The sequence below is a fragment of the Oculina patagonica genome, chromosome 5 (assembly GCF_052425735.1).
Source record: "Oculina patagonica isolate OP01 chromosome 5, crgOcupat, whole genome shotgun sequence".
Lineage (NCBI taxonomy): Eukaryota > Metazoa > Cnidaria > Anthozoa > Scleractinia > Oculinidae > Oculina > Oculina patagonica.
In genome coordinates this window covers 377,322-393,407 of record NC_135762.1, presented here as the reverse complement: position 1 = coordinate 393,407, position 16,086 = coordinate 377,322, and the positions used below count along the sequence as shown (strand labels likewise).

General features: G+C 38.9%; 2 protein-coding genes across 3 annotated transcripts; both read left to right on the top strand.

Moving 5' to 3' along the window:
- The first annotated feature begins 22 nt into the window (after nt 1–22).
- On the top strand, nt 23–9,441 carry LOC144654576 (MSL complex subunit 3-like). Its single transcript, XM_078514738.1, has 11 exons — nt 23–160; nt 739–821; nt 1,617–1,706; nt 1,845–1,941; nt 2,577–2,675; nt 3,088–3,173; nt 3,847–4,127; nt 5,340–5,467; nt 6,254–6,410; nt 8,129–8,213; nt 8,781–9,441. The coding sequence occupies exons 1-11, from the start codon at nt 47–49 to the stop codon at nt 8,842–8,844; spliced, it is 1,284 nt and encodes a 427-aa protein (XP_078370864.1). The 5' UTR covers nt 23–46; the 3' UTR covers nt 8,845–9,441.
- On the top strand, nt 7,057–14,769 carry LOC144654575 (chitinase-3-like protein 1). 2 transcript variants are annotated; one of them, XM_078514737.1, is made up of 5 exons: nt 7,057–7,310; nt 11,335–11,689; nt 12,270–12,642; nt 13,117–13,478; nt 14,414–14,769. In XM_078514737.1, the coding sequence occupies exons 1-5, from the start codon at nt 7,298–7,300 to the stop codon at nt 14,649–14,651; spliced, it is 1,341 nt and encodes a 446-aa protein (XP_078370863.1). In that variant the 5' UTR covers nt 7,057–7,297; the 3' UTR covers nt 14,652–14,769. The 2 variants fall into 2 exon arrangements, with proteins under 2 accessions (XP_078370863.1, XP_078370862.1); XM_078514736.1 differs by lacking the exon at nt 7,057–7,310 and adding an exon at nt 10,232–10,748 and having other exon boundaries at nt 11,292–11,689.
- The last annotated feature ends 1,317 nt before the right edge of the window (nt 14,770–16,086 follow it).

The following is a 16,086-nucleotide window of genomic DNA, read 5'->3' as shown; positions in this document are numbered from 1 at the left end:
TACATTTCAATGCACCGTACATGACGTGTATCAAAACAGCTCAAACATGGCGACAGGTCGCGAGACGAGAAGTAATCCAGTTCCCAAATTTGCGGTCGGAGAAAAGGTTCTTTGCTATGAGCCTGATCCCAACAAGGCCCAAGTGTTGTACGAGTCGAAGGTAAATTTTTGAGGTGTACTCTTTTCATGTCAGTCAGTGAATTGAAACCTAGATTTTATGACAAATGATGTGACATGACAGCTCAAGCACTTTCCAACAGTTGAAAAGAAACATGCCACATTGGATTGGCGTGTTTTGCGGTCAATCCGTGGTCTTGTGTCCACTGATCGGATTAAGTGTAGTTTGTTTATTGTCAAGTAAGTTTGGAGCTAGCGGTGTTAATTTATTTAACGGTTTGCCTTAAATCCGCTTTGAATAAACGGAAATCCGTTGTCACTACAAGTGTAGCTTTGAAGGAGCTTTCTACTGTTGTAAGAAAGAATTTGTGAACCGCTTAATACAACAAACATTGAACGTTAACTTGAGCAGATGTTGTCAATCGATGAAACTTTGGCCGTTTGCTTCAAAAACACAAAAACTTTCGACATTAAAATTATCTAAATTAATAAGTAACGCAAGATCATCGGTAAAGTAATCTATTGAGTTCTAAATTGCTCCCTAATTAGATTTAAGTAAACCACAAAACGTTTCCAAACTACGTTAATGAGCTTTTATGATGTCATGTTTCTTTTCACAAGGTTCTAGAAGTTGATATCACGAAAGATGATAAAGGAAAAAGGGTTCCGGAATATTTTATTCATTTCAATGGTTGGAACAGGAGGTGAACACTGTTGACTATTTGATAATGTTTGTATTTTGTGCTTGCATAACTTTCTTTTATTAACATGAGGAGAACGGTCATGATAGACCAGGGAAATTGGTTACTTATAATTTGTAACTCAGTTAGCTAACTAAGGAAAAACAGCATAATAATAAATCAAAAGGGATAAAAGATTATAGTTCACACACACACTATAAAAAAGTCAAACAACAATATAGAATTACATCGTTGAGTATAAGAAAAACATGGTATTGCATTCCATTGAATCCCCAAGTTGTTTGTTTACTTTAATTTTATACTTACAGTTGAACCTCGCTAATTCGAACTCGGTTATTTCGAATTCCCCGTTAATTCGAACTAAAACCCGTTTTCCTTGGATTTGCCCTTCAGTCATTTACTATCGGCTGTTTCGAACTCCCGCTATTTCAAACTATTTTTTGTTTCCCCTGACGGTTCGAAATAACGGGGTTCAACTGTACTTTAATATCTTTGAAAAGACTTAAGAATGTAAAAGCAGAAATCCAAAAAGCCCATTACATTTGACAATTCTCAGCCAATTACTGCCAGTTGAGGTGCAAAACATAGTACAGTAAGTTTCAAACTGAAAAGTGAAGATTAAAAAGGTCAGATCTTCAGTAGGTTTGAATAATCATCAATGGGATCTTGTTGTCATTTATACACTGTATTGATTTCATAATGTTAAAATTATGACAAAAAATGTCTTGGTAGCTATCATGAAATTTTGATTGTAATATTAATTCCTGTAACAAGTTTGTTTCAATGTCCTTTCCTCAGCTGGGATCGCTGGGTTGTAGAAGATCAAGTTCTAAAAGATTCAGAAAACAACAGATCACTCATGTCCAGACTCCATGAGCAAGCACTGAAGTAAGTTTGCTATTTAATGATTATTTTTTTTAATTTGAAAATAGTTCAAAATTTTGGTCTCTATTTCAAAGGTTAAAGGTTTGTTTACAGTGTTTTGTACCATATGTTATATTTAAATTTTAATCAATTTAATCCCAGATCAAGAATGAAAAAGAAAAGGAGGTTAATGCAAGGTTCAGAGAGTAAGGATTCTGACGGCATTAACAAAACTGAAGCAAAATCCATTTCTGAAGTGGTATGTATGAATATTCAGTGCGGTTTGCATTATGAAAATAATACCTGTATCACAACAATAAACAATCACATGCTCTGAGCAAACCAACTGAATGTTTAGAGTGGATTTTTATTCCTTTGCTTATGGTACTACAGTTGAACCTCTCCGTACGGACATCTCTTTAATACGGCCACCTCTCTATTACAGACAATCTCTGATGTCTCAACAAAATTATCATATATTTTCTTTAGAAAAAACCCTGCTATTAATACAGACCCTCTCTAATACGGACAACAGACACTAAATCTTGGCCCCAGGAAACACATTCATATAAACTTAACATCTTTATGACGGACACTCCGGTGATTAGGCGATGATATTTTGTGTCCGTAATGCAATTTCATGTTGTTGTTACAAAAACAACAATGTAACACTTTATTCATTTAATACAAATTAGGATTTGTGCTGAGTGTTAATATTTTACCTGCAGCATTGCATTGCAGAACATTTCAAGTTATTATTAACTTCTTTAAGCTGTTAATGAAGTCAAAAGTGACGTCATACTGGTGACCTCTTCAATATGGACACCTCTCTAATACGGACACTTTTTTTGTCCCTATTAGAGAGGTTTGATATTATTTTATTTTTTTTTGGAGGTGGAAAGTCCAGAGTTACCAAAAGTTGAGATTGAAATACCAAGCCAGCTAAAACTGAAGCTGGAAGATGACTGCTATTTTATCAAAAGGAAAAAGAAGGCAAGCATAATATATTTTATAATATATAACCCTGTACTCCATAGTATACTGTAAATAGTTTATAATGACAGAAATAATCATAATGTTTTATTTTGGTTTTCCTAACCCGCCAGCACTATATTTGAGACTAAGACAATTTAAAATCAGGGCCTTGTTTACTGGCTGGTGCTTTATCATGGCTACCAAAAATATATGACTAGGTATTTTACAGATACAAAAATTTAAAATATGTCTTTTTTAAAGAGGTTTGCAGAATGTTTGGAAAGGTCAATTGTGCAAGAGTCATGTAACATTTAGCTGATTTGTTTTTCAGAATGTCTGAGAACTTTAACAGAACAATATTATATTTTGTACTTTGATATAACATTTTAAAAATCAAAATTTAAAACTTAAGATATTTTTTATTCACCAGCTTGTGCAGCTTCCTAGAACACCAAATGTTGTTCAAGTACTAAATGATTATTTCAAGCACTATCAGGACTTTTATCCTGGACAGAGGTAAACAAAAAATTTATTTGAAATACTAGATATAATCTAATTAAGGGGCACCTACAAACTGTCTGTACACATAGTCATTTGTTGTGCAGACTTTCAAACTTTCTGCTGTTATAGTGTATGTGATTTTGTAAACATGGCTTTAACCCTTTAAACCATCATCAAAAGAGAAATTCCCCCTTCCTGGTCCTTATGCATTTCATATGGTACTAACTGGGAGACTTTGTGTTACGGCTATCAAAAGTAATGAGACCATCTCTCTTTGGCAATCATCCTCATGGTTTGCAAGAAGTGAGGAAAAATTAATTTTAATTTTAATGAAATGGCTGTTACAGTATTCCATGTGAGTTAAATTAATGAAACCGATACTTTAGATACTTGTTGACCATGCGTGTCTGTTCTATAAAAATGTTCAACTTTATTGCTCACTCACCCACCCACCCACTCAGGCCCTTAACTGCGGGTGAAGCATAGGCCATTGATGACTTTTGCTATCCATCTGCTTAATTTTTGAGCTAGCTTTCCGTCTGTGGTCCACATGTGGGCACTACTGCTCATTTCAACCTTCACGCCCCTTTGCCAGGAGTTCTTTGGATGACCCCTGTTTCTTTTACCTTGAGGATTTCAACTTTATTTTCTACAGTACTTGTTAACTCAACATGTTTTGTATCTACAGCACAAACTTGATAAAGGAAGTTATGGATGGTCTTCGTATTTATTTTGATTTTACTCTTCCAACTTTACTGCTGTACAACTTTGAACGAGAACAGTATCAGATAGTCATGAAACTCACGCCGCACCCTGCAGAACTCAAAGATGGACATCAGGAAGAATTCAATGGAAAAACACCGACAGAGGACAAGTATGGAGTAGTAAGTTCATCCACAGAAAGCTCACCCATCAAGCAAGAGTTTACAAATGTGTTTGCAAATCAAACAGAAACAAAGGAAGGAGAAGGTAAGTATGTGTCTGGACTCTCCTAGCTGATGAATTTCTTTATTCTCATCATCTGCCTGCTTGACAATGTATTGAAACTGTAAGGAGAAATAACATGCACAAAACTTCCTATCTGCCAACCCTTCCCCCTCCTGGGTAAAACTCTCATATGAAAGGCAGAGGGATGCTCGTCCGTTCACCCTGCGAGCAGAGCCTCTTTTATAAACTTCCCTGCGGTTGAGATTTGGGAAGTAGAAAGAGCTCTGCATAAATCATGTCATTTCTTTGAAGTCGCTGCAGCCCCAAAATTTGGGCTAGTCAGCCCGGATTAAACCAGTTTTTGCTGCACGGACATTAATTTTTTGGAAAAAACTGACGGTCAAGACGGAGCCTACAGTACGCTCTTGAAAGCACTAGAGCTGACAATTGCTCTCGCCTTCTGCTACTGTTTGTGTGCGCGTGCAGCTTGTGGATCATTTAAGATCTTGTTTTTTCGCAAAGCAAGAAGAAATTTCACGGTTAAAATTGCACATCTCTACCATAAAGTCACTAATATGACTCAAGTGGTGTTTGACTTTTTTTTTCTGAAGACATGCATTCAGACACTTGTTCACACTGTTATGTACGATCTGTCATGCCATTCCACGTGTGCATGCTAAGATTAAGTGGTCCTCGTGCAAGCTAAACGCGCAAGCATCGCGTAAGCCTCACGCATGCACAACAAATATTTGACACGATTCTTGCAGAGCCTTTTCTTCTCAAGTATATCAGTGGAAAAGAAAGGGCTCTGCTCGCAGTGTGGATAATCATTATCTAGCTAAGGGGTTTAAATTACAGATTTATGTCTTCTGGTGATAAGGACAATACACCAATATTTTTAGCTGTCAAGGTATCATTTAGGGTTGCACATACATATAATATTATATGTTGTACGCCACCATACTGTGTTGGTTGCCTACACCAATCAGGCATGAAAAATGGTATCTTCTAGGGGCTAAAAAAAAGTCTTGAGCTATGCCCAGATTGGTCTTCTGCAGGTGTTTAATTCAAATTTTCAAATAAGCATCTCCAGTCTCTTCATATGGGAGACCCCAGAGAGGGAGGGGGTGGGAGCAAAATGTACACTTTCAGAGCCAGAAAGACGTGACATTCAAGTTCTTTATTTATCACATTATCTTAATCAAGGAAAACAAATAGAAGCTGACAGGGTATTTCCATTTTGTTTCGGATTAGCCAAGCAAGAACGTCTGCTACGTCGCCGTGCGCCCAGAAATCCACCAGCTAATCTTGAAGCTTCCCAGTCTGCAACAGTGTCATCCACCTCATCAAGCCCAGAATGCAATGCTGTCACACAAAAACGGGTGAGTACTTCCGGTGCAGCACTCACAGCAAACAAAGAAGTAAAACATAAAATCGCATCTTCTGTGAACTTTTTGTTTTTTAAAGTAAACATCGTGGATACAAAACAGTATCTTGATAAAGTTAGCGTCTAGTGTAATAATGAGACTCATCAAAGCTTTTCCAAAGAAAATATTCCATTCAGAGAAATCTTCAAGCCCATAATTAATTTTTTTGGCAGTTTATTGTGTAAAGGGCAAATATGGCATTGCCTTGGTGGTCAATACTTACCGTAATGATTCGATTTAGCGCCCTCCTTCCAATAAGCGCCCCCTTCCGAATAAGCGCCCCCCTTCGAATGTGTTTTTGTAAATAAGCGCCCCTATTCCAATAAGCGCCCCCATTCTTATTAGCGCCCCCATTCTTATAAGCACCCCTATTTTAATAAGTGCCCCTATTGTGGATAACTGGCCCTACTGAAGTCACTGACGTCAACTAGATAAACTCCTGACCGTTCACCGTACAGTTCATGTATATATTTACTGTTAAAATGAAGAATTATTTTAAAAGTAACTGAATTTTTAACAATTTCTAACTGTTACAGTTCCTGTTATTATAAGATACATTTGGTTGTTTCTCAAAAAATTAAATAAGCGCCCTGTCCCGATTAAGCGCCCTGTCTCGAATAAGCGCCCTCCCTTGAGGTGCCAAAAGTAAATAAGCGCCCCGGGCGCTAAATTGAATTACGGTAGCTAGATTATGTCAGATCATGCGATAATTGTCGTGTTTGCTATTTTTCTCATTGACAGAAAGTAATTGAGATAGAAGACATTCAGTTAAACCTCCCTGAAGCTCCATTACCAGCAAGCGCTTTTCCATCGTCACCCATCCCCAGCTCGTTGAGTGTTTCCACGCACGTGATGCCCTCGGAAATCTACGGACCGGAACATCTCTTAAGATTATTCGGTAAGAGTTCTGACATAGATACTTGCATAGCCCATCTTTATTATTCACACAAATTTTTTTTCTTTACCAAATGACAATGATAAATAGAACGATACATTCTTTTTATATATATAAGAACGTCTAATTTTTCGGCCGAGGCTGAACGTTCTTAACTTTTTTTGAAGATTTGAGCCCTAAATGTTCTTTTAAGAAAATGTTCTTATTTTTTAAATTTTAAAAACAAAGTTGTAATGCAGTAAATTCATTCCTATTAAACCTAAATGTGCATGTTCACTTCACCAATGAGTAATGACAATGTTGGTTACTGGTCAGGATTTGAATGAAGATGTATACATTTCGTACATATATTTGATATTTGTCACTTTCAACAAATGGGAAAATAAAATTTGTTCTGAACCAAATTTCAACCTTGGGCACGTTCTTAGGATGTTCTTAAATTTTGGCCTTTTTTCAGCCTCGACGTCCTTATAAAAAAAGGTTTTCATAAAAAGAGTGTAAAGTATAGGGTACGTAATATGGAAATACGACCGTTGTTTGTTTTATTCTAATTACAATTGTTGCGGCTTTGCGTCCTGACTTTCAAAAACACTCTAAATATAGAATTCATTCATTTACCGCAGTTTTGCCGCGGGCCCTTGACACAGCATGCATGAGTGCATGTGAGATTTTTTGGCAGACAAACTTCGTCTTCACGCGTGTTCTTTGTGATTCGACAATTCTAACCGTGAAACTTCTCTTGACCAACGCACCAGACGCGGAGTCAAAAGAAACTAAATGTAGTTTGTTCTTGGGACGAAATTGCTAATCAATTCTCACACAATGTGAGCAAATTCGCTTTCTTCATGATCTGTTTCCCTTGGGATGATGTAGTATGAGGTGGAGAGTGGATGAGAACGCCAAGTATCCTTTGTTATACAATTGAAAGAAGCGATAGATTTACAAGCGTTCGCTTGTTTGACCTTTATGTAAATATGAAAGAGCTGCTAACTGAATTAATATTGTCACGCCACTGACGCCATTTTGAAAATCGAGGAAACTGAGACAACACGAAATCAGAAGAATATAAATAGCGATCAGGCGCTAAAACGATCGTGCAATGGGTTCATTAAATACAAACAAGCTGTCCTCATTGATGCCTTCTCTTAATCCTCCGAGCTACCAAATTAAGTACCGGTATTCGAGCAACCAACAAATGTTTGCTGATATCCCGGGACGATCCATAACTTCACAGACTTCACAGCCTCCTGATCCTGCGTGCTGAAACTGTACTTCTGTAGCTGTGTAGAAGATGCTAACCGCAATTTATGTTCTCGAATCACAGTTCTTATAGCAGTAATTTTTAAGTGAATTCTTAGAATAATGGAAACTTTTACTGGTTAACAGTAACTCTTAAAAATTGCTTTCACTTTCGGCTGCGCCTTCAGGGGGTGAACTCGGGTTACTTTCGCGCGGCTGCCACGCGGTGAACTTGCGGTCACGCGTTGGACACGCGATATTTTCACGCGGCAAAGTCAAAATTTGGTGGAATGGCACTTTCTGGTTGAGTGGATTTTGCTCTAACCTTATTCTTCATTTGAATAGAGTAAAACTTTCGACAAAACACTGTTGGCCTTTTTCTTTCGTCTTATACTTTTTAGCTTGATTACAAAATTAAATTAAAGTAGTTCCAATAACAAAATTGAGATTTCGCGTGGGTAACACTCAATTTTTCTGTACAGTCAAACTTCCTGGCTTGCTAGCGAGAACAGACATGCCTGAAAAGAATCTATGCGTCCTGCTGGAGCAAATCAATACATTCCTCAAGTAAGTCTTCCAGAAATACATTTAACAATTTTAGTTAGCTATTTTGAGACATCTCTTTGTTCATCGAGGTGACCTATCTAACCAGTCTAACCCAGGGGAAGTGAAGTGGAGTACTTTAAAGTAGCCTTAAGACGTATTGAAACCTAAACCAATGTCCTTAAGCTTTAAATAAGTGAAATTATTCTACAGCCATCAGGAACTTTAGAACTCAACTTGAAAAAGTCAGCCCGACTTTTTCAAGTTCTGCCCTTGTGGCCTGAAAAAAGAGCTAAAAACTAATGAAGGCTCCTCTCTTCCTTGCACAACAATTACATACTTTATATCGTTATCTTGATGTTCTAGGCGCATTTCGTGTGCGAGCGATGCTACTTCGCTAATTTTAGTGCTTTTTACTGAAAAGCAGAAAAATTCCCCGTGACAGTGTCTCTTTAAAGTTTGTGGAGAGGGGTATCTAGGGTCATTGATATGAAAGTACCTGCACATATTGTAACACCAAATAACAAGCCTCGCAAAACATTAATATTGAGATCGGGAAATAAAAATGCATTTGTTGTTATCTGTTTGCAGATATCTCGCCGAGAATTCACACACACTGTTCCCAGAGGACGTCTACTACAACTCGCTACTGTGATAAGACATTTTTTTCGTGTATAGGTCCCTGTAAAATACATTTACGAAAAAAAACTCCCCAAAAAATGCTTCGTTACGTTGCCCATCGTTTGACAGACCCGCCAATTTTACGAAAATTTAAAGATCCATTTGAATATTTGTTCAAAAGCTATCTATTTTGTTCAAGCTTTGTATTGTTTTAAAACATATAAACATATATTCTTGCAACCATATCTTTATTTAATTTTTTTTTTCGACCAACTCAAGATAGGCGCGGACCTTAAGAGATGGGTTTTCAAATGAAATGTTATAATTATAGCTTTGTTACAATGTAACTATCAATCTGTGAAAATCTTTATTATTCGCTCAAGTTTAGTCAAATCTAGAATCGGAATGTTTTGCAGAGTTCTCGCAACCATTGAAGAAACTTATTTGTGAGATGCCAAGCAAAACATTCGCCTACTCAAGAGTCTCTCTTGTGCAACTGTAAATATCGTTTCTTACATATTCCTGACAAATTTTAAGTTATTTTATGCATGTAGTTTGCTTGTAGAGGACCTTGCGTCTCTCCTTGTTAAACCACTGTTCGTTTGTTAATAAAGAAAAAACCATCTCTGTGGTATTGTGATTTTTTCAGTTACCTTTTTGTGAGCCATTAATTCCAGAAGTCCACTATATTTTAATCTTGGGAGAGTAAGAGCAGGCTGTCTGAACGAACATTTCAATGTTGACAAATGAGTATTTTTATGCAAGTTTAATAATATATCTGGCAGAATGAGAGCTTCACTTATAACGGCATTTGTAAGTTCTTTTCATCGCGACTTAAATTTTCGCTGCCCGGGATTTCCGCTGCCTGGAGCAGAATCTTTCGAGAAAAGGCTTGCACAGATGTGAGAACTCAGCTGGATGCGCCTTGGCGCAGCTGTGAAAACAACAAGTGCACAAGCCGACAATTGTTTGTGGAGTCCAGCCCTCGCAAGGTCTGACATGAATGGCTCTCTATCCTACGAGAGAGCAATGAAACAAACACAAGGAACCATGCCCCTAGACACCAAAACAGCAACTGCTACACTAGAGAACCAGTAGAATTACAAGCTTACGAGAGCTGCCACACTGGTTTTAAGTCATGAAGCAGCTTGAGGTGAAGGACGCATTAACACCAGAAAATAGTTTTTTTACAGCTGAACAGAGGACGTTGCGTCTCTCTTTCAGATAAGACACCATTCCGTCGTTTGTAATCAGACTCGTCATGTCACTGTAAGGTCACTTTGTGACTGTGTCTTCTCAGTGCACACTCCACAGAATGAACAATCTTTCTCTTTGCAAATATCCATAGAATTGTCCTGATTGTCAAGTGGACAGGTAACAAGACAAAATTGCAACTTCGAGAAATTGTCTTGATGAACAACCGAATTCCCAAAACTGACAATCATAGAATTGATAGTTTGCTCTTGGAAAGAAGGAAAGAAAAACAACAAACTGCAGTTTCCAATGTTTATAAACAAGTCAATAGTTTGTAGAGTTTTTGGGTAAAAATACAAAATTTATCTTAATTACACATTAAACTTAGCAGTTATTTTTAACGCAACATAAATTTCCACTGTTCGGAATCCTTTTTTTGTTTTAATCAATTTTTCCTCACATGATCTCACGCTCAGTGCCTCACGAGCCATTAGATCAACTTAAGCCCAAAATGTCTCGTACGCGAAGTTACTCAGATGTGAAAGCACAGCTGGACTTGTTTCTGTCTCCTTTTGGCATGTCCTGTCTCAGTCGTGTTTTGTGTCCTGGCGCAGCTGCGCATACAGCAAGCGCGCATGTAGACAACTATTTGCCAAGTCTTCTTAACATGTTTCAACGCATACGTTTTAGGCGAACACTTTAGGGCGTATTCACTTGACTAGTGCTGTTCACCACTCTGCAGAGGTAAATCTGATTTCTTGTGTTTTTAGCAATAATATTGATGAGGGCAGAACACGAGCATCAAAAATTACACCAAAGAAAGCAATTCGAAGCCTCTAAGAAACATCCATCGATAGCCTGGGATTCAAACGGGTATTGAAATCAATTATAGCGTTATTTTGGGACACAAAATATCCTACTGTAGAGATAAGAGAAAACCCAACAATGATAGTATGATTTTGTTGAACAGGTGAAAAAAATGACGGGAACCAATTAGGAAGTGGCTCGCGTCTTCGAGTTCGCGCTGGATTCAAAATTGCAAAAAGAAAATTGTTACAATATAATGTTTAATTCCTTTTTTGCAATCTTGATCTCAAGTCGACCCTATTTGGAAAACCTCAAATAAGTTTCTTTAGTGGGTGCAATATCAAACTGTTCAATGTTACTTCTTTAGCTAGCCAATGTGACAAAGCAAAAGGTCGCTAAACAGACGCAATCATTCGGCAAAATAATTCTTGCAATTTGCCTACCTTAGTTCTAACACTTTCCTCTTTTATTCCCGGGAAGTAATCCAGTTGAGTAAACATGCAAGCCTTGACTGTATTACTAGCCTTGATGGCTTTATCAGCAAGTTCCAATGCATACTATCGAGTGTGTTATTATACCAACTGGGCACAGTATCGACCAGAGGGAGCAAAGTTCTTCCCTGAAGACATCGACCCATTCCTCTGTACCCATATCATGTACTCATTCGCCAAAATCGACGCGAATAACAAGATCGCCATGTACGAATGGAATGATGATAAAATGTACCCCCGGGTTAACGCTCTGAAGCAACAGAACCCTGAGTTAAAGGTTCTGTTGGCCATTGGTGGATGGAATCATGAGAACGGAGCAACGAGTCCATTCTCACGCATGGTAAGCACGGCGGCCAGTAGGAAAGACTTCATTGTTTCTGTTATCAGGTGAGAAACATCTTTATACAGCCACTTTTTAATTCTCAGTAGTGATAAAAATGTAATTTCTCTTTAAAATACTGATACAATGCAAGGCCGTAGCCACTTTAAAGCAAACAGAGGCACTTGCCTTAGTACTTTTTTCGTTTTTGTTGTTGTTTTTTATTTGGAAGGGGGGAAGTGAATACGAAGGAAGGGAATTTACAAAAGGCATTGCCTCATTCATAATTTTTTTTTCTGGCTTCGGCCCTGCAATGCCAACCGTTAGTTCTAATGCACTGCTCTATTCTTTTAAAATAAATACCAATAATTAAGGTGATAATTAGCTTTTTTAGTGGAGTGTCTCAACAATGACGCATCTTATTATATAGCACTTAATAGATACCAAAATAAGAAGAGCTTGGAGCTAAAAAAAATGGTAGGGGTGAAACAAGGCTTGATGTAGATTGACAAAAGCATGTGACCAAAAGCTGCAAGGAGCTTGGCTTTGATTGGTTGTTTCTTGCGCGCGAAAATTCAATCTCGCTATACAGCCAATCAAAACACTACACAGATCCCGTACTACACACGCTAACACACCATTGTTTAGTTTATTGAGACAGTACAACTTCGATGGATTTGATCTCGACTGGGAATACCCTGGAAACCGTGGGAACTCTCCACCAGAGGACAAACAGCGCTTCACTGTTCTTTGCCAAGAGTTACTGACAGCTTTCAAGAAAGAATCAGCACAGAGCGGGAAGCCGCGACTCCTACTGACGGCAGCCGTGGCCGCTGGCGTGGGAACCATTGAAAAGGGGTATGAGGTCAGCAAATTGGCGGGAATTCTAGATTTTATCAATCTGATGGCGTATGATCTTCACGGAAGCTGGGATCCCACCACAGGACACCATACTGCCCTAGAGGGTCCCCCAGGGGATCAATTGACCGTTTCGTACGCAGTGCAGTATTGGATGGATAAGGTAACCATGATAACGATACTAACAGCATAGCGACAGTATTGTCACGTCAGGATTATTTTGTTTCTAACAATCGAACAAGTTTTGCTGGCGATTTTGCGGAAAAATTAACCTGCGCAGAGATCCGCTGAAGAAAAAATGCTACGGTTTAATTTTTCCTACGTTGTGTGCAGTTTTCTTAATTTCAGTTTGTTTTAAGATGATTTATTGAAAATGGTTTCACAAAGCACTCATTCTCGTCCCCATAGCCCTTTCGTTCCTCTTAGCCGGCTGGGCCTTGGCAGGAGGAAACGAAGGGCTCTGGAGACACAGTATTTCCAGTCCTAGATTCTAGAACTTCCGGTCTTCATGCATGCATTCATGATGTTTCAAAAGAATGTATGAGAGAGTCGTTACGTTTTTGACTTCCGTTTAAGAATTCTTTGTTCCAAACAGCCAAACCAATGTTTTCTTAAGTAAGTCCCATTCTTTACACAGGGTATGCCGTGCAAGAAAATCGCGTTAGGACTGGGTACCTATGGTCGAGCGTTCAAACTAAGTAACCCGAGTCAAAATGGACTGGGAGCTGCGACGAGCGGAAAGGCTACCCCTGGGAAGTACACAAGGGAAGGGGGATTCCTGTCCTATTACGAGATATGTAAGATGGGTCTGACCGTGGTACAGGACAGTGTAGTGAAAGCCCCGTATGGATACGCCGGTGATCAGTGGGTTGGGTACGATGACAAGGCGAGTTTAACATTGAAAGTCGACACTCTGATCAAAGGAAAAAATCTCCTTGGTGCTATGTTCTGGGCGCTGGATCTGGATGATTTTAAGGGTACTTTCTGTGGCGAAGGAAGGTAAGTAAACTTATTTATGCAATCTGATTTTTTCCTTCCTTCTTTGTTCAACGGAACATCTTTATAGGAAATTAAAGCTATTCTAGCTGCTTTAACTCTCATAGGCTCATCTGATACTCCTGGAAGTAGCTACTAAAATCAACCACGAAGATGTTATTGTTTTATCGCATTTGCTCGATTTTTATCCTTTTTGATCGTAACCTTACTCAATCGTAAGCTCTGAGAATGTTTTGCCCATTCGCAACTTAACTTTGACACGAACTTAACACTGCACTTTACGCGAGTTGTACAGCCAGTACCATCACGGCTAAACGGACCAATCAGCTTCAACGGACCAGACTTATAACATCATCGACTGACAACAACTTTTCACTTGATTCGAAGATGACTTCCGCTCAAATTGTCAAAACGCAGGAGCCCATAGGCTCCTGCGAAACGACAGTCATTAAAATTAGTTCTTTTTAGAACCACTCACCCGGACGATTACACTATACGAACTACTGATACTCCTGGGAACTCTCCTGGGCTTAAGCCTCTCCTTTAGCTTTGTGGTAAAATTTTTATCAACACTAGGCTCCCACGCTGTCGTTTTTTGGAACACGGTCGCCCCTAAGAACGACTGCGCGAGAGGCTACATCAACACAGGCCCGGAAAGAAAACAGTGAACCCTTTGCAGCTAACAGTTACATAGTACAAAATAACACCTTGCTGGAGGGCAAGCTACGCGCTGGTACATTCAGAACAAAGCGACTCCAACCAGTCATGCTTGACTTTCCTTTGTTTTGAATGTCCCAGAGCGTAGCTTGCCCTCCAGCAAGGTGTTATTTTTTTCCATGTGATCGTTAGCTGCAAAAGCCCATTGTATCAGTAAACCCGACAGTATTTTAAACGTGTAAGTGGTTTTCTACGTCTAAGGATTTGTTGCGTTGTGTTAGGTATCCCCTGATGAATGCAGTCAAACAGGCATTGGGTGGAGGGACAGGACCAACTACGATGCCACATTCTACGACCCATACCCCTCACCCACAGATCACCACGCCCCACACTGTCCCACCCCCCTCTGGAGGGTGCAAGGCTATAGGGGCCTGGGAAGGGAATGCCAACATGGATCAATGGTGCGTCGACAATTGTGCGCTGGGAAACTGTCCGGCGAATATGTGCAAGTGTACTTAAAAAGGTTTTTGCTTTATCAAAAATGTAAACTGACGCTTACTAGAGAAGAAGAACGACTGACTAAACATTGTAGTTTGAAGATATGTTGAAGGAAATTAAATGTAAAACCTTACTGTGACTGAGTGTGAGTTATACTAGTGACCCCTAAATTGCAAGCAGTAAAAACAGAATTCTATTAAACTTTTTCTGTTCCACGATGCCTCGTTTTAAACATTAATTCCCAAGAGAACGAACATTTTTTGCTCCAAACAAACATCAATACATTGTCGAACAGACAGGTAACAAGATAAAAGCACCTCAACAGCAAGGGATATTGTCTTGATGAACCACGAAATTCTCAGAACAAAACTAATAGATATACAGTCAACTCTCTCTAAAACGGACACCGTCTGGACCGGCCCCAACTGTCCGTCTGTAGAGAGGTGTCCGTCTTATACGGAGTTTAGTTACAGTAAAATGACTGAAAAACGGCAGGGACGGGACCAGCACCAGGTGTCCGTCTTATAGAGGTGTCCGTTAAGAGAGAGTTGACTGTAGGTGGAAATCAGTAAGGAAATTTGATATTTTGAGACTGACTACAACGTGCAGTTTCTGTTCAGTTAACAAACGAGTCAGTAGTTTCTTGTAAGTTTGTCTTTTTTGTAGAATTAAGTTTGTTAAAATTTAAAAGAACTTACAAAATTAAGGATGTATTTTGAAGGCTATACTGTTGCTATGGTAACCTATTGTGTCATAAAAATAACAATGTGTTCACCAATCATTGGGCATTTGTTTGACGCCATGATAGTAGCATCGACAGATAAAGAGTGGCTATAATAACCCATCGAAATCTAAGTCTTGGAAAGTGCTAGAAACTGTCGCCAGCCACCTTAAGCCACTATTGATACCCTTACATAAACATAGTCAGAGTTTGGCCATACTGGCGCAGAGTTCCCCAGAGCCTCGCGTCTTGTGCAGTCAAGAAATGAAAGCGAATTGAGGCCTGGGGTCAAGAATGGTTCTCTGTACGAACACGGGTGGGGATACGGTGGCAACTTATAAGGCATACGCTGTTGGCGGTAAAAATGAGAGAGAAGAACACAGATAAAAAAAAAACAGTTGATAGCAATTCAAAATTATATTAATCAATTCTACGCTTTACTTCGTAAACTCACAAACTTGTGCTGAATTCAGGTTGATTCGTTGAAAGAGCTAGCGCAATTAATTCATAAAATTTTGAAAGGAAGATTGAAAGAAATAAACTAATTTAATGAGCAGAGCAACAACATATTTATATATTACCGCCAAACACACAATGCAATTTCCGAAAAGTTGTCGGCTTCCCCCCAGTTGATATAAACATGTCAAATGGCGTGCCGGATTTTATGTTATCTCAACTTTTAATAAACTACATCTTCAGGGAGGTCAGTTCAACGATTCAGTTTTAGGACTTATA